This window comes from Chanodichthys erythropterus, chromosome 10, assembly GCF_024489055.1.
Source record: "Chanodichthys erythropterus isolate Z2021 chromosome 10, ASM2448905v1, whole genome shotgun sequence".
Classification (NCBI taxonomy): domain Eukaryota; kingdom Metazoa; phylum Chordata; class Actinopteri; order Cypriniformes; family Xenocyprididae; genus Chanodichthys; species Chanodichthys erythropterus.
In genome coordinates this window covers 29,533,540-29,552,418 of record NC_090230.1, presented here as the reverse complement: position 1 = coordinate 29,552,418, position 18,879 = coordinate 29,533,540, and the positions used below count along the sequence as shown (strand labels likewise).

At 38.6% G+C, this 18,879-nt stretch overlaps 2 protein-coding genes across 4 annotated transcripts in view; one reads left to right on the top strand and one right to left on the bottom strand.

Moving 5' to 3' along the window:
- The first annotated feature begins 443 nt into the window (after positions 1-443).
- klhl35 (kelch-like family member 35) lies at positions 444-13,017 on the top strand. Of its 3 annotated transcripts, XM_067398921.1 has the most exons (9): positions 444-583; positions 1,278-1,331; positions 3,554-3,739; positions 4,355-5,209; positions 6,633-6,817; positions 8,045-8,163; positions 8,243-8,431; positions 8,599-8,787; positions 12,083-13,017. In XM_067398921.1, the coding sequence occupies exons 4-9, from the start codon at positions 4,365-4,367 to the stop codon at positions 12,263-12,265; spliced, it is 1,710 nt and encodes a 569-aa protein (XP_067255022.1). In that variant the 5' UTR covers positions 444-583; positions 1,278-1,331; positions 3,554-3,739; positions 4,355-4,364; the 3' UTR covers positions 12,266-13,017. The 3 variants fall into 3 exon arrangements, with proteins under 3 accessions (XP_067255022.1, XP_067255021.1, XP_067255023.1); XM_067398920.1 differs by having other exon boundaries at positions 1,278-3,739; XM_067398922.1 differs by lacking the exons at positions 444-583; positions 1,278-1,331; positions 3,554-3,739 and having other exon boundaries at positions 4,158-5,209.
- Positions 13,018-17,136: 4,119 nt separating this feature from the next.
- LOC137028464 (myelin protein zero-like protein 1) overlaps positions 17,137-18,879 on the bottom strand; it is a 10,737-nt gene continuing 8,994 nt past the window's right edge. Inside the window, exon 6 of the mRNA XM_067397267.1 lies at positions 17,137-18,879. This exon is cut by the window's right edge and continues 15 nt beyond it. Coding sequence (XP_067253368.1) covers positions 18,796-18,879 — 84 coding nt within the window. The 3' untranslated portion in view covers positions 17,137-18,795.

The following is an 18,879-nucleotide window of genomic DNA, read 5'->3' as shown; positions in this document are numbered from 1 at the left end:
TCAAAGAAGAAACCAAACAGAGTTGGCATGTTCATAATATGCAGTTGTGTAGAACAATAATACAACCATTGTCAACAGAACACATAAAAAATAGTTAATATTTTGCTAATGGCAGACTAAGTCAAATAAAAAAAATATGAGGAAAAAACGCATTAATTGTTCGTTTGTCGGGTCGCGCCACTCGCTGTCAGTGAACGCACTTTTTTTCTTTCTTTTTTTTTCAAGATTCACTATCTTTAGGCCTACTTCAGTAGCTACAATGAAATTCTTATTTTGTCTATTAAGACAAAATTCCTTTTTCTTAGCTGTTTAGGTTAACCTTTTTAGGAAATGTCAGGCTAATGACGCATCTTTATCTCTTATTCCACACCAGAGAGAGGCTGCTGACTGCAGAGCTAATGGGCGGAGCTTATGGACCTCCAGCGGGGAGGAGCCAGTGTAATTTATGGGTTGAGATCATATCCAACCACACCATAACTCCACCTACAACTCTATCCCTCCTCCCTTTAGACATCCAGAGAGGTGGAGCTGGACTCATTTCACTCTGCAGTGAGTACCACTTGGACCAGAGCGCCATCTACAGGTGAGAAACATACATTAAAAAAACGACGGGTAAAAGGGCATATAAAGTAACACACAATAAAGAACAATATAAACAAGACATAATAAACGGATGTAGTGCAGGTAATGATGAAGTCCCACACAGTGTCATGAAGTGTTCACAAGTAGATAAATAAAACACTTATGATGCAAATCACTCGATGGACAAAACTAGTTAAAACCAAGATGCCTTGTTTATGTTAACAGATGCTAATGAGGCTGTTCACACAGACGGCGTTCGTCTCCATCTAGCGGACATTTCATAACATTACATGTAAGAATGGCTCCTGATCACCACCGTCACAGGAACACAATTAACCCTAACCCTACAGTGAGAGATTTAGACGAGATTTTTACGAGTTATTAGTTTTACAAATGTTAAAATTCCAATATGTTTATGTTAGTCTGCATTTACACTGAATACATTATTTGACATATTTCTGTTCGGTCCATTCATTGATTATGACTGTCAATCACTTCAGTTTAGAGAAAATCCGCGTCACTTCCGAAACTGAACAAGTGACCGTTGATCCTCTAAAAAAACAAGCTTTTATTCAAATTCCGAAAGCGCGAAAATGCGATCTGCTAAAAACTGTCATCGTTTGAGATTTCACAACTTTTGTTTTAATCTGTCTACACTGTTCAATAAATCTCTTATTTATTTACACTTTCTTTAGTTACAATGAGAGGGGAGAGTCCGCGCTGAACCGAACTCTGAGAGGATTTGAGCGGTAAGATGATTCTAACGTAAACGCCTCTAACTGGCCATTGCGTTCTAAAGATCAACGGACATGTCTGTGATTGGCTACACTCTCCGCGCTGCAAAAGTAGAAACATTTGACGCTTTCCAGACTTTTCTGCAGGAGTCGTTGTTTGAAATTCCGAGGATTTTTTCCCCCCCTTTATTAAATGAAAATAATTACAAACACACAAGGCATTAACCAGTTAAGCATATTCTCGTATACTGCAGTAAAGATTGAGCAGAATCAGCAATAACAATACCATACAAAACATAGCTAAGATTATAGATACAGCCACAAAACAAGAAAAAAGCAGTAAAAAATAAATAAATAATAAAATAAATAAATAAAAACTTACCAATTAACAAAAGAGAATTAAATACAAAGTCCACATTCTTATTTTCATCAAAAACACCAAAAATAATTGTCTTCACAGATAAAGACAATACAATTTCCCTGGACATTAGCCAGCTCTGCATTTCTCTCCAAAAAAATTGGACTGGGTCACAGTAAAAGAAAAGGTGTTCTAACGATTCAATGTTTTCTACACAGAAGACACAATTATTTAGATCGAAATTGAATCTCAATCTCAAGAATTTGTTTGTTGGGTAGATTTAATTTAAGATTTTGAAGTTGACTTCTTTTACTTTAGGTGGGAGTGGAAATGAAATGTAATTTTTCCTTATTTTCTTAATTTTTTCCACTTCAAAGTCCTTAAGTATGTAAAACCTTTTTACTGGGTTGGGATAATATTCTTTAATCAGAAGATTCTTAATTACTTTGTTGTTACATTTAAAATCACAAAAATCCAAACCTTCAATGCAGAACTGACTAAGGACAGGGGAGACGGCAGAGTATCGAGTGTCTTCTCTAACCATTGCTCTCAAAGAACTTGGTATGGCTTTTAGAATTCTGTCATAATACTTGACATTACATTGAAGTTGATATTTTTTATTGAAATTCCGAGGATCCTCGACATTGGAACAGTCCTTTAACGGATGTCGATGACGTAGCATCCTCGAAATTCTGGCTTCCGAGGATCCTTCCTTGACATTGAGAAACGCCTTAAGTAAATGATGCCCGGCTAAGTTCTCTTTAATTAGAAAGTATAGAAGACGATTTTCACCACATATGAAAAATCGCGCTTTTGTAAATTATTATTATGATTATTATAATTATTATTATTATAAAAAGTAGTAACGATGATATAGCTACTAAGTCATAAAAAGTCGAAATAATGACTTAAAAAGTTTTTTTTTTATTGCAAAATTTGAACATACATACAGGATCAGGGAAATAAAGTGTGGTACATTACATACATTAAAGGAGGAACAGAAAAAAATATCCTGAATTTGCATACATCAATATGAAATAATAAAAGAAAAGAAAAGCACAATAATTAGGTTAAATCACATCTTTAAATAAATCAAAAATCATAATGCATCAAAAATTTTGTACTTTTTTTTTTTTTTTTGTTGTTATTTATAAATCTGAGGGATGAAAAAAGGAGTTAAATTCAGCAAGAAAAAGAGGAAAGCTTAGCGGAGATTTAAGCCACGAATTAAGAATTTTATATACAAGATAAAAAAAACATTCTGAATTTCTTTAACCTAATGACTTAAAAAGTTGAAAGTTTGTCATAATAATCATGACATCTCATAATTTTGACGTTTTATATCATCATTTTGACTTTTTAATGTTATGACTTTGTATGTCGTCATTATGAATTAAGACTTTTTATCTGATAATTATGAATTGATCATTTTGATTTTTCTTATTAACATCAAATTTCTGTGGTAAAATTGCAGAACAGGAACACAACTTCATGTTTTTAATTCACTTTTTATGTAACATTTTAATGTCTATAAGCTTTAATATCGCTGTTGAAAACACAGTCGGATCATTTCCTGCTTTAGAGTGCCATTTGTTTGTTTCATGATGTGAATATCTCAACCAACCTGGACTGATAATGAAACTAAAGATTTCATGAAGATAAAGAAACACCTGCTCAATGTACACACAAGAATGTGTTATAATGACCTCGAAACCAGCCTGTTTCACAAAGGTCCATCATTTATAACAGTTAAAGATGAATATTCCCCATTTGTGTTATTATGAATTCTACAATAAACGATCAAAACTTGACCAGAGTTCCTCATAAACAGCCGACGGATTTATATGACAGGTCAGAATGTGGCCGCACTTGTTTACAGTGAAGCACTACAAGAGAACCGGGAAGGGAAGTTGGTTTAATGGGAATAGGAAGACTCCAGTTTCCTTTACGTAGATGAGCTGCTTAAGCTCCGCCCCCACAGGTATAAATATGTGTGTCAGGTGGAGCTGCGCTCAGACTTCATGCTGATCTGACTGAAGAAACTCACCAAGCTTCATTCATTCAGGTGAGAAACGATAGAAATAATTCTAATCATCTACATTCTGTCTGTTTAGTTTAACTTTATATACACTGTAAAAATGTATCTTTTAAGTTTATATATTATACTATTTTTCACCTTTGATTCAACGTTAACTGTGATTATTTGTGCAATTTCTGAGTGCAAACTGTATTAAAGTGAAACAAAATAAAATAAAAATGAATAAAAACTGTATACAATGCACAAAAAAATGACGTTCTTCCTCAGTGTTTCTTGTTTTGCATCATAAACATTCTTAAATCATTTACTGGAGAAGCAAAATGACTGAAGATATGAAGTCTTGTTTAATGAAAAATGAAGTGAGTTTGTGCTTTAAACAAGAACATAAACATAACTTGTTTTTCCGTTGATTAAAGATTATTTTTCTGCATTTTTAACGCATAAACTCATTTCATAATCGATGCATTTTTCATAACACATTTCTTAATATCTTCAATAATTTAGTTTCTCCAGTAAATGTATCTTGATTTAATAATGTTTATGATGCAAAGCAAGACAGAAACACTGAGGAAGAACTTTAATAATCGTTTGAGTCTGACATATAAGACACAAAGCATCTAACAGGTGCGTTTGCTCCGACAGTCGTCCCAGAATGGGCTTCGGCAGTAACGGCGAGCTGATAGACAGCAGGTCAAAGGTCGGCTTCTGCTCGGGCTCGTGTCACGCCGAACACATCCTGCAGGTGCTGAACGCCTACAGACGCAGCGGCACCTTCACGGACGTGGTGCTGCAGGTGGACGGCTGCGAGTTCCCGTGTCACCGCGCCTCGCTCTGCGCCAGCAGCCAGTACTTCCGCTCCATGTTCAGCAGCCGCTTCCAGGAGAGCCGGCAGACGGTGATCGAGCTGCAGGGGATCTCCGGGAAGGCCATGGATCAGCTGCTGGACTTCATGTACGAGGGCCGGCTGAAGCTGGACGAGGAGAACGTGGAGAGCCTCTTCCAGGCCGCCGACCTTCTGGAAGTGTCCGTGCTTTCCAGAGCCTGCGTGCAGTTCCTGCAGGAGCGCGTCTGCCACTCCAACTGCCTCGGCCTCATGGACTTCGCCAGCTCGTACTTCCTGCAGCCGCTGCAGGAGCAGTGCCAGACGCTGCTGTACCGCGACTTCCAGCAGGTGCTGCAGCACGACGAGTTCCTCGGCCTGCAGAAGGCGCGGGTGCTGGAGCTGCTGGCCTGCGAGCGGCTGCAGGTGAGCGAGGAGGTTCTGGTGACGGCCGTGCTCCGCTGGGTCCAGCACCGGCCGGCCGAGAGGAAAGCGGCTCTGCGGGAGCTGCTGGAGAAGCTGCGTCTCCCTCTGCTGGATCCGGCGTTCTTCGCCGGCACGCTGGAGGCCGACGAGCTGGTGCTGGACTGCAGGGAGATCAGGCCGCTGCTGCAGGAGGCGCGCATGTACCACGCGTACGGACGAGAGGTGCAGTCGGAGCGCACCAAACCCCGCCGGTGAGTCCAGCTAGCGTTATTCGCGCGTTCTTTATACGGTTTCAAAGCAGCTTCACTGTGATGAACAGGGACACAAAGTTCATCAATTATGAAACGAGTTCAGCTGTAAACAACTGTAGAAGACTGTATAACTGTATAAAAAGTATTTTTATCACTGAACACACAGTAAAGATACATTTACATGAGAAGCAATATAACTTAAGATATTAATTCTTGTTTTCTGAAAAATTAAGTCAAATATATATATATATAATAACTTAAAACCAACCAGACGCGATACAACAAGATTCCAACGACAAGTAGCGTCTGTCCACACCAGACGCGACGCAACTACGAGAAGAGAATCAGCCAATCAGAGGAGCGTGTGGGCGGAGTCTCTCTGCAGGCGCTGCACTGCTAATGAAATTAGAAATGAAAGTCTGCGGTTTTCCCGCGGAATTGGGCTGCTTTTACACTGTTGAAACGAACCTGAATAACATGATATTTAGCCCCCGAGTAGCGAATTTTACCAGGGGAACCCTGCCTGGAACTTGATTGTTTGACTGAAACGCCATTGTTTTGAGTAGCAGTTGGACGGGTTTTGTTGTGAAAACCCGGCAATCCTGACGACAAGTACATAATCAAATTCATAAGGAGCCTATTACGCCATTTTAACATTATTAAAATACATACTGACTGAGACAATCTTTCTCAGAGAATACACTTGTGTTCACACTGAGTTGACGGTTTGAATGTTCTTGTTTCATTTATTTTTAAAGGGTTAGTTCATTAAAAAGTATGTCATTAATTACTCTCCCTCATGTCGTTCCACACCCGTAAGACCTTCGTTCCTCTTCAGAACACAAATTAAGATATTTTTGATGAAATCTGATGGCTCAGTGAGGCCTGAGCAATGACATTTCCTCTCTCAAGATCCATTAATGTACTAAAAACATATTTAAATCAGTTCATGTGAGTACAGTGGTTCAATATTAATATTATAAAGCCACGAGAATATTTTTGGTGCGCCAGCAGTTTGACACGCGATCCGACACAAAAGATTCATAACGCTCCGAAGCTTCATGAAGCAGTGTTTTGAAATCGGCCATCACTAAGACAAAAATACAGAGGAAGAACATGATTTTTGCTGTATAATGTAATTATTCACTTGATTCAGTTCAGTTCAATAACTATGTAAGCTTGCATTTCTGACTTTTGTGAGATATAAAGTTGCAATAATTGTTCCAATGCTTCCAGTTATGAAACAAACTCAACTTCAGCTAAACTAAAGCAGATCTACAGACGATAACAGTGTTGTTTTTCAGATCAAATCAGTTCAGGTTTTGTTCTCATGATGCAGTCAATCATATCAATAATATCACTGGATATGAAGTGTCGTTTAAACCCACATCACTGAATTATTATTATTATTATGTGTTTTCAGGAGCTCTGGTTGGGCCGAGATGATCTTCGTGATCGGCGGCTGTGATAAGAACGGTTTCCCCAGACTGTCCTTCATGGAGAAGTTGAGTCTGGCGTCAGGAGAATGGCTCCAAGCCAACGTTCTGCCCGGATACTCCAAATCTGAGTTTGCAGCCTGTGAACTCCAGAACGACATTTATTTATCAGGTATCATCACAGATGTCCATTACGCTTCTAATGTCCTCACGTTCTCCGTCCTGCAGCTGTAATCGGGTCCGTCTTCGGTGTTACTCTATCAGCTCCGGCATCAGAGTGGAATGTTTTGACACGTGATTCCAGAGAGTCCTATCAGGGTCCGATCTGTAAATAAACATGTGTGATTGTGATCTCTCGTGTCATCGCGGCCTTCTGTTAGTTCACCCAAAACATCATTGTCACGCGTTTGCCATGCACCATTTACTGAGTTTACTCCAGTGTGTGTGTATGAATACACACACACTCACACACACACACTGCATTTGACAAAATAATGTGCGCCAGGTCCACTTTATTTACATTCACATTTGCATCATTTTTAACGTTTTTTTTTTTCCTCTTCAATCTTCTGGGAAATTCATTCAAATGAGTGTCAAACTGAAAACATTTTTGAGTAATTTGATGCATTATTTTTATTGAACCATTTACTGCATTGTTTAATATATGGAAAATAGAATACTTTGCATCGCTACGAAAACCCTCTTTTGGAGCCTTTATTTTTAAAGGATTAGTTCAGTTCAGAATTAAAATTTCCTGATAATTTACTCTCCTCTGTGTCATCCACGATGTTCATGTCTTGAAATAAACATGAAATGAAGGTTTTTGAGGAAAACATTCCAGGATTTTTCTCCACGCGTGACCTTTCCAACATGATTACGTCATGCGTGGAGCGTCACAGAGCAGAGCAAGACAAGCATTTGTGTTTATAAAGCATATACGTTTGTATTTTTTTAGTAAATGTCCGATGGTTTCTCTAGATGAGACTCTTATTCCTCGTCTGGGATCATGTAGAGCTCTTTGAAGCTGCACTGAAACTGACATTTGGACCTTCAACCCGTTGAACCCCAGTGAAGTCCACTATATGGAGAAAAATCCTGGAATTTCATTTCTTTTCAGAAGTGAACTAATCCTTTAAGAGTTGTTTCAGCAGCAGCATTATGATTTTCTTATGAAATTAAATGTATCACAGTCCAAATGACAAAACAATTGAAATATAATCTTTCGGCCAACTTCTGCATGTATATAAATAATATTACTATAAAAAAAGCAGAATTTGATCTATCAAAATGAACCGTGAACATGTGAACGTGAAGTTATTAAAATAAACTGAAGAGCAAACTGTCCGTCTGTCAGAAGGTTTGTGAGATGAAGCGTGACGCGTGTGGCGTGTGTTTGCAGGCGGGCAGCTCAACAGCGCAGACGTGTGGCGCTACATGACGCAGCTCAATCAGTGGGTCCGTGTCCGCGGGCTGAACAAAGGCCGATGGAGGCATAAGATGGTGTCCATGTGTGGGAAGGTGAGGCTCTTTCAGATGCTCATTTGACTCGTTCGCTGAGCGACAGCAGATGTTCATGTGTGTGTGTGTGTGTGTGTAGCTGTACGTGATCGGTGGTTATAACGGCCGTGAGCGTCTGTCCAGCGTGGAGTGTTACAGTCCGCATGAGAACACCTGGACGAGCGTCTCCGACCTGCTGATGCCCGTGAGTTCTGCCGCTCTGAGCAGCTGCGCCGGGAAACTCTACGTCATCGGAGGAGCCGTGAGCGAACACGCCAACACGAACCAGGTGAGAATAACCCAAAGACTCTTGTTGATCCAGTTTAGTTCAATAACTCAAGTTCTATTCATCTCTATAAGCAGAGTCATTATTCAGATCAAGTTTTGTTCAGTCAGATTAATATCACTGAAGAGTCTTTTGAACCCCATGAAGTGTTAATCGCAGTGCTGTCACAGGTGCAGTGTTACGACCCGGTGATGAACAGATGGTCGTATGTGGCGAACTGTCCGTTCTCTCAGCGCTCCATCAACGCCGTCACACTCAACGGATGCATCTACGTGACCGGAGGATTGCTGGATCAGATCTTCTGTTACTCGCCCAGTAAAGACTGCTGGAGTTCAGCTGCAGCGCTGCCCATCAAACTGGTGAGCAGAACACACACTCGTGTCATCACACACACACACACACACACACACACACACACACTGCGCTGGAAACACACTGGTGCAGAAACAGTTTTCACTCAGAAATTGATGGTAAATTTCACAAATAATTACGAAGCAGCTACAAGTAACTATAGAAGCTTGTTTCCGCCACAGAAAGCAAAAATAATAAAGTAATGGCGACTTTATTTCTCACAATTACTGGTTTATACCTTCATGAATTTTTCCCCTCAGAACTGCGAGATATAACAGTGTGGGGAAAAAAAGTCGATTTTTATATTCTGTGGTGGAAACAAGCTTCCGGGTCGTTCCTACGGTTTGGACTGAGCAGGTTTGAGAACATGTCTGTCAGTCAGACACACTGGTTAAGCTCACGCTAGTATGACCTAATAATCCTGATCAAATATTTAATTTCACACTAACATTCAATAGAATTTGTCCACCCTGTTACAATATTTACAATGCATAGTGTAACACGGTGGACGGTTTAAGCTTATGAAGCCCATTACTAGCTAGGGATGAATTTTAATAGAAAAAGTTACTGGTCATATGATTAGAATATCATCAAAAAGTTGATTTATTTCACTAATTCCATTCAAAAAGTGAAACTTGTATATTATATTCATTCATTACACACAGACTGATATATTTCAAATGTTTATTTCTTTTAATTTTGATGATTATAACTGACAACTAAGGAAAATCCCAAATTCAGTATCTCGGAAAATTAGGATATTATTTAAGACCAATACAAAGAAAGGATTTTTAGAAATCTTGGCCAACTGAAAAGTATGAACATGAAAAGTATGAGCATGTACAGCACTCAATACTGAGTTGGGGCTCCATGGAGTCGATCAGTCTGTGGCACTGCTCAGGTGTTATGAGAGCCCAGGTTGCTCTGATAGTGACCTTCAGCTCTTCTGCATTGTTGGGTCTGGCATATCGCATCTTCCTCTTCACAGCAAACTCTATGGGCTTAAGGTCAGGTGAGTTTGCTGGACAATTAAGAACAGGGATACCATGGTCCTTAAACCAGGTACTGGTAGCTTTGGCACTGTATGCAGGCGCCAAGTCCTGTTGGAAAATGAAATCTGCATCTCCATAAAGTTGGTCAGCAGCAGGAAGCATGAAGTGCTCTAAAACTTCCTGGTATACGGCTGCGTTGACCTTGGACCTCACAAAACACAGTGGACCAACACCAGCAGATGACATGGCACCCCAAACCATCACTGACTGTGGAAACTTTACACTGGACCTCAAGCAACGTGGATTGTGTGCCTCTCCTCTCTTCCTCCAGACTCTGGGACCCTGATTTCCAAAGGAAATGCAAAATTTACTTTAATCAGAGAACATAACTTTGGACCACTCAGCAGCAGTCCAGTCCTTTTTGTCTTTAGCCCAGGCGAGACGCTTCTGACGCTGTCTGTTGTTCAAGAGTGGCTTGACACAAGGAATGCGACCGCTGAAACCCATGTGTTGCATACATCTGTGTGTGGTGGTTCTTGAAGCACTGACTCCAGCTGCAGTCCACTCTTTGTGAATCTCCCCCACATTTGTGAATGGGTTTTGTTTCACAATCCTCTCCAGGGTGCGGTTATCCCTATTGCTTGTACACTTTTTTTCTACCACATCTTTTCCTTCCCTTCGCCTCTCTATTAATGTGCTTGGACACAGAGCTCTGTGAACAGCCAGCCTCTTTTGCAATGATCTTTTGTGTCTTGCCCTCCTTGTGCAAGGTGTCAGTGATCATCGTTTGGACAACTGTCAAGTCAGCAGTCTTCCCATGATTGTGTAGCCTACAGAACTAGACTGAGAGACCATTTAAAGGCCTTTGCAGGTGTTTTGAGTTAATTAGCTGATTAGAGGGTGGCACCAGGTGTCTTCAATATTGAACCTTTTCACAATATCCTAATTTTCTGAGATGCTGAATTTGGGATTTTCCTTAGTTTTCAGTTATAATCATCAAAATTAAAAGAAATAAACATTTGAAATATATCAGTCTGTGTGTAATGAATGAATATAATGTACAAGTTTCACTTTTTGAATGGAATTAGTGAAATAAATCAACTTTGTGATGATATTCTAATTATATGACCAGCACCTGTATATCAAATCTATTTTTAAAAAAATAAACAAACATTTTCATGTCCAGTATAAGTTGACACAACAGGGTGGACGTGTTATGCTTTATGCTATTAGAGTCACTGTACGTCTTCTTAAAAAAATAAGTAAAATAGACAAAAGTTTATGATTGACACTTTGTTCCCAGAGTTGCTTTCCCTCCAATGAAATTAGGTCACTTCTAGCAAGTCATGTGACTTAGGGAATATGCTTAATATTTTAAAGGACAAGTAGCAGCAATCTAACAGGTTGGAAAAATATTTAAAAATTTCACACTAACATTCTATAGAATTTGTCCATCCTGTTACAATATTTATAATGCAACGTGTAACAGGGCGGACAGTTTAAGCTTGTGAAGCCCATTACTAGCTTGGAAAGAACAACGTGGTTGCAGAAGATTAACATTTAGGAAGAATTTTAATAGATATATAAAATCTGTTTTCAAAAAAAGTAAACATTTTGATGTCCAGTATAAATTGACATAACAGGGTGGACGTGTTATACTTTATTAGTCACTATAAGTCCTCTAAAAAAACAAGCAGAATAGAGAAAAGTTTAGGATTGATTTAGGTTTATGATGAATGATGTCACTTCTGTATAGTCATGTGATTTAAGGCATTCTTAAGATTTTAAAGGGCAAGTAGCACCAGTGTAACAGGGTGGATGGAGTTTGAGAGACAAACCAATAAAAAGGTTTTACACATTTATAACAATGCATGTGACAATAAGTCTTTTTGACAAAAATGCAATTAAGTAAACGTATATACTAAGACTCAAAATTACTAATTTTGAAATACAGATTAGTATATATTTCCAAGTGAAGTTCTGATCGGCACATTCGAATTTGCCTGTCAAGGGCTTCAAAAAGTATTCTTAGGTAATTTGTTTTAATTGGGGAACATCAATGCTTGGAAACCCATGTGACATGAAAGCTGATTAACATTTTCTGTTTTATGGGGACACAAAATCCACCAAACTGTAGGAAAGACCCTATGATTTAAAGGTGACATTTCTTTTGAAAGACCGAGATATAATTTCACATCATACTCAATAATATTTATGTACAACTTTGATCATGTTTATGTTGTAATAGTACAGTCAGCACGTCTCTCACTGCATGCATGAAACATGTCACTGACCCGTGTGTGTGTTCCAGGAGGGCTGCGGACTGACCGTGTGCGACGGGAAGGTTTATGTCGTCGGCGGTCGGAACGAGTCTTCCGCTGCCGTCGATCAGATCTGGGCGTTTGATCCAGTGAGCGGCAGACTGACGGAGGAGAAGCCGCTGTCGCGCTGCCTGAGTTATCACGGCTGTGTGACCGTTCTGCAGCGACTCTGACGGACACACGCTCTTCATGGACTATAACTGAGGCGTCTAGTTCAGCTAGATCATGACACGCTCGACTGACAATCATGAAAATCTCTGAAATGCACATGAATTTAACAGTCATAATGTTGGTTATAAACTGTAATCTGATGATGTTTCCATCTGCTGTTGGTGGAATCGCAAGCAAAAAACAACACTTATCTGGTTTTGGTTTGTGTCGCTCACTGCTGGAAATCCCAATGTGAAACTGAAAAACTTCATACTGTGAATGATTTTAACCTCTTTGTGTTTGTAAAGTTATACGTGTTTAAATAAAGTTTGTATCATTTTATGTTGCTTGAGTTTTTGTCTCAAACTGCTTTACATAAAGCATGAAATGATGACACTCGTCATCACATGAACTGAGATCCCCGATAAATGCAGATGCTTTAAATATTTGAAAATATTTATCAGTTTCAGTATGTGAACAATGGTTTCCTCAACTGGGGTTCATGAAGTCAAAAAAACTAATAATTAAATCATGCAAATTTAAAAAATAAAACACTGAACAATGAAACGTTGCATTCACACCATGTCGTAATTACGAGCAGACCACGATACGTTCAATTCAGAGCTTTTATGGCAACTGAAAAACGGCAAAATGAATCTGCGGCGGTCAGGTGGTACAAGTCGGAACTCTCCGAAAATTCCCAGTTTACAAAGCGTTCACGAGGATGTTCAACTGTTCGACTTTTTACCTGTTGTAATCTGGTAAATACGGTAATTACGACATGACGTGAACGCATATGAAATAACGAAACCATTTTAAATGACTGAAATATGAACTTTTCTTTATCTTAACTCATAGATCAAATTCCTGCTGTAAAGCGAAGAACTCAAAACAGACCCGTGATGAAAGATTCCAGGGAAATATTGTAAACATGTGACGACATTCTAAAGCATGCATGTTCTTCCACTGAATTCTTCTTCCTTTTTAAACGAGAGAATAAAAACAACCAAAACTGAAACTAAAACCATCAAAAAAGCATTACTTGAAATAAAATGAACTGAAATAACCAAACTGTGAACATAAGATTGTTTTGTTAAATTACTGTAATCATTTTAACTTGAAAGTAAATGCTTTATCTCAAAGAGGTTGAAACTATTCTTTATTCATCTAGATTACAGCTGTGAATGAACTCGTGTCCAGTCAGAGACCCGTGATGAACGTTTCCAGAGAAGGACTAGATACACATTCTTGACATTGTAAATTCTTCCCCTGAAGAAGCGAGCAAACTCTGTAATGATTGTTTTTACAGTCCGTGAAGAATGCAGCGACTCAGATTACCATCGTTCTGCAGAAGGAGATTCGAGCAGCTGTAATTTGTTTAATGTCATGAAATCACATCTAGTCCAGTTCAAAGTAACTCTAGATAACATTGTTCACTTCTACACTGAAGGGAACTGATCCACGTATCGTGTGTGAATGGTTGTCATATTTGATTGTTGTGTTCGTGTTTCTTTAAAAGCTTTGAAGAATAAAGAGATTCCATGTAAAGCATCTGATATAGAAACGGTCAAACTGAAGAACTGAAGGGTCATTTCCAACAAAAACATTCTTCTGTCAGACCCGGAACATTTCCTGCTCTATCCAAATTCAGATGAAGAGGTTTTTCCCAAATGACACTCAAATTATTTCCTAGTAACCCTTCAAGTTTACATGATGCTCCCTCATAATGAGGTTATAATGAGATTTAGGCGATATTGCGATCAAACTTTACCTGATGTAAACACAATACTAGTGATGCGCTTCATGCGGCCTTCATGTGCTTATTATCGTAAATACCAGTTTCCTAGTCAGAAATTTATAGTCATTATAGAACAAGTCATATTTTCTAATAGGAAACCATTTGATGTTAAAATAAATAATTTTATATAAATCATTTACATAATTTAATAATCATTTGAAGCGTACTGTATGTTTTATACACTGTGAAAATAGCCTGTATTTGACCGAAATTCCAGAATCGTCAGCAAACTATCTAGATAGTGAAGTGAATGTTTATATGGTTGTCGAAAATGAGACACCAAATATCATTTTAGCTTTAACAAGATTTTCCCAATGAATAGGCCAGAATAAACGTGTGCTCCATGATTTCTGTTCTTTCTGAAAACACACTTCAACACATTAACAGCATCTTTGCCACTCTGACCAAAGTGTGACGAACACGGATGACGTCCATGCGTCAAAAACAGCAGTAAAGAAGTCATCGCATTTTTAGGGTGCTAATTTTATCATTTTCCTAGTCAGAATTTACTAGTTGGAAAATGGACGTCAAGTCGTATTCCTAATCAGAGTCTGCTGCTCCCTAGTAGGAGTTTCCTAGTTGGAAATTCCTAGTCGGAGTTTCTTAGTTGGAGTTTCCTAGTCAGAGATTCCTAGTTGGAAAATGGACATGAACATGTCAAGTCGTATTCCTAGTCTGATTTTCCTAGTCATGAACATGTCAAGTCGTATTCCTAGTCTGATTTTCCTAGTCGGAGTTTCCTAGTCGGAAAATGGACATGAACATGTCGAGTTGTATTCCTAGTCTGAGTTTCCTAGTCAGAGATTCCTAGTCGGAAAATGGACATGAACATGTCAAGTTGCATTCCTAGTCAGAGTTTTCTAGTCGGAGTTTCCTAGTTGTAAATCCCTAGTCAGAGATTCCTAGTTGGAAAATGGACATGAACATGTCAAGTCGTATTCCTAGTCTGATTTTCCTAGTCTGATTTTCCTAGTCGGAGTTTCCTAGTCGGAGTTTCCTAGTCGGAGTTTCCTAGTTGTAAATCCCTAGTCAGAGTTTCCTAGTCGGAAAATGGACATGAACATGTCGAGTTGTATTCCTAGTCTGAGTTTCCTAGTCAGAGTTTCCTAGTTGTAAATCCCTAGTCAGAGTTTCCTAGTCAGAAAATGGACATGAACATGTCAAGTTGCATTCCTAGTAAGAGTTTTCTAGTCGGAGTTTCCTAGTTGTAAATCCCTAGTCAGAGATTCCTAGTCGGAAAATGGATATGAACATGTCAAGTTGCATTCCTAGTCAGAGTTTTCTAGTCAGAGTTTCCTAGTTGTAAATCCCTAGTCAGAGTTTCCTAGTCGGAAAATAGATATGAACATGTCAAGTTGCATTCCTAGTCAGAGTTTTCTAGTCAGAGTTTCCTAGTTGTAAATCCCTAGTCAGAGATTCCTAGTCGGAAAATGGACATGAACATGTCAAGTTGCATTCCTAGTCAGAGTTTTCTAGTCGGAGTTTCCTAGTTGTAAATCCCTAGTCAGAGATTCCTAGTCGGAAAATGGATATGAACATGTCAAGTTGCATTCCTAGTCAGAGTTTTCTAGTCGGAGTTTCCTAGTTGTAAATCCCTAGTCAGAGATTCCTAGTCGGAAAATGGATATGAACATGTCAAGTTGCATTCCTAGTCAGAGTTTTCTAGTCGGAGTTTCCTAGTTGTAAATCCCTAGTCAGAGATTCCTAGTCGGAAAATGGACATGAACATGTCAAGTTGCATTCCTAGTCAGAGTTTTCTAGTCGGAGTTTCCTAGTTGTAAATCCCTAGTCAGAGATTCCTAGTCGGAAAATGGATATGAACATGTCAAGTTGCATTCCTAGTCAGAGTTTTCTAGTCGGAGTTTCCTAGTTGTAAATCCCTAGTCAGAGTTTCCTAGTCGGAAAATGGACATGAACATGTCAAGTTGCATTCCTAGTCAGAGTTTTCTAGTCGGAGTTTCCTAGTTGTAAATCCCTAGTCAGAGTTTCCTAGTCGGAAAATGGACATGAACATGTCGAGTTGTATTCCTAGTCAGAGTTTTCTAGTCGGAGTTTCCTAGTTGTAAATCCCTAGTCAGAGATTCCTAGTCGGAAAATGGATATGAACATGTCAAGTTGCATTCCTAGTCAGAGTTTTCTAGTCGGAGTTTCCTAGTTGTAAATCCCTAGTCAGAGTTTCCTAGTCGGAAAATGGACATGAACATGTCGAGTTGTATTCCTAGTCAGAGTTTTCTAGTCGGAGTTTCCTAGTTGTAAATCCCTAGTCAGAGTTTCCTAGTCAGAAAATGGGCATGAAAGCAGTTTCAAGTTGAAACATATAATATAATGCAGTATATTTACAGTATGGTTGAAAACACTGAAATGAAGACATTTTAGCAGTGTCAATTTTCATCAACGACATTTTGTGAAGACGATAATGAAAAAAACAGTTTTGTATGACAAAATGAAACTATGATTGAAATCAACATTTTCGTCAATGAATAAAAATGAGAGGAAACTGTTAGGGAGGGATTTTGGAAGTGATGGAGTCGTGCGCTGTAGAATTGTAGCGTGCTGATCCACCCGGCGGGACATAAGTTAGCATGTCTCATGAAACGTTCAAAAATGTAAATGTCTGGGAGAAAGAGAAGAGCAGATATATGACGAATCTGAAAAAGCGTGACGACGTGAAAGCTGAATTCAGTCCGCCTCTCAGACATCAGTTCTCTTTCACGTCTTTTGGTGCTTGAATGGGCAAATATGCACATAATTGTCAAAATGTCCATAAACGTCACATAAACACAGTCGGTTATGTTTTAAGTGAATGTAAACAGTAATTGGATGCGTATCAGTGTATTAGATCCGTGCATTTGCTCTTAAAGTGACAGCAGTCTAATAAGCCTGCTGCTGTCCATCATTAATGTTGACCAAACAAAAGAGAGAGAGAAAATCTGTCAGTGCTCTTGACTGAATAACATTAATAGTGCTAATAAATATGAATCTATATTCAATTCATACAAACATGTCTGTTTGAAAGAATGATGTATGCATGTAAACTGTGATTAAATCCTTACTCTGATGACTGAAAGAATCACATGACTGGTGCACACGTACACAAACACACAAAACAGACATTTTCATTCGGTTTGATATATTTATATATATATGCATGTATAAAATTAAACAGATACAGCTGTTTTCATATACAAAAGGCCAATAAAACGAGGAAGTGTGAAAGAGTTAGTTGATGAAGGCACTCTTATCCACAGTGTTCCAGTTAACATGTGATCATGTGACACAATAGTGCTGCAGTCAGAGTCAGAAACAGAAACAGTGCAGGATTTGCAGCCGCAGTACAAAATCAGACAAGTACCGACAGGAATGGAATGTCTGCAGTTCTCAAATAAAAAAAATAATCATCTATTCAACAACAACAAAAACAAAAAAAAACACATGGAAACGACTCCAGCATCGGAAACTTAAGGAATGATCCGTCAGTCATGGCAGATTTTGGTTAATGCTCAATAGTGCTCAAAAGTGTCAGAACTGTCACAATTAAAAACAAAACCTCAGTTATGACACACGAAATGCACATTTTAAAAACCGTAAGACATGAAAGTGGAATGAGTGCGGAGTGTTTGAGGCGCTGTACACACGCTAGATCACTACACTAACACTGAAGGCGTTTCTACACGAGAACGTTAGTGCGGTCATGTTAACAAACTAACTAGTCTAACCGCTCACACATGCACACTACCTCTGTTCGGCAGCTTCTGGAGTGTTTATGTGACAAATACCCATCATGCTCCCTGATGTCAGTACGTCAGTTACATGCAAACGCAGCTGTCAATCACACCACACAACCAGCCAAAAACGACGCTTATCTTTGGGACCATTCATATCGCAAATAATAACATACCACAGTTTATAAAAAAATAAAACTATTACACTAGTATTTTTAATGTAATGTAAAATCATGGAATTCTGCTCGCAAAAAAAAAATTTGTTTTCTCGACGGAAAGTTTGTTTTTGTGGTGAAATAGAAATTAAAATCGAAAATAATTGTAAAATAAGCACATTTTCTGCCATCGCTCTCAAAATATATTACTTAAATGGCAATTTAAGTATTTATACATCATGATATTTTAAAATAAAACATTTACAGTAATATTTATACTATAATGCAGTCGTGAGAGGGTTTCTTAATTATCATTAAAATAACGTCACAAATCAGTTTATGGTCCTAAAGAAAGGCTTCATTTTCTCTATGCAAATGATCATGTTTGCTTGATTTTGTGGTGAAATGTGCAAAAAAAACGAAGCTTGACCTTTAATTTGAAAATAAAATAAAACTTACAAAAATAATTGAATAGTCAACAATGTAAAATAAGCACATTTTCACCTGCACAACTACTAATCTCATAATGCAAAGCATCATATTTAATCATTGTAGTGTTTATGTTGATTTAAATGCATTGAATAAGCATTGCATGACAGTAAAACAAGTATACTGTACTACAGTAACGAGAATCTAACGAGTGTTAATGAGGACCTGCGGTGACAATAATGCCACAGGACTTGCACAGAATCTAATTAGTTTGGTTTTGTGGTGGGATTCATCATCTACATCCTCATTATTTTACTGTAGAAACTCACAGGAGACACTGACATGAACACACACACACACACACACACAGAAGAAAGAGTCTCTGGTCACGTGACGTCAGGAATCATCAGTCCAGTACTAACCCACTGATCAGGATCAGTCTGATCGTTCTAGTTCTTCCGGATGTCTGCGTAAACCACCGGCTCCATCTTGTGGAAGGACGAGTTCTTGCTGCCGGAGTGATCGAGCTGAGC

Bases quoted from the DNA above. Each gene is read 5' to 3' on its own strand.
- klhl35 (XM_067398921.1), top strand. From the start codon at position 4,365: ATGGGCTTCGGCAGTAACGGCGAGCTGATAGACAGCAGGTCAAAGGTC. The intron at 8,164-8,242 runs GTGAGGCTCTTT...GTGTGTGTGTAG, and splicing joins TGGTGTCCATGTGTGGGAAG to CTGTACGTGATCGGTGGTTA. The intron at 8,432-8,598 runs GTGAGAATAACC...GTGCTGTCACAG, and splicing joins AACACGCCAACACGAACCAG to GTGCAGTGTTACGACCCGGT.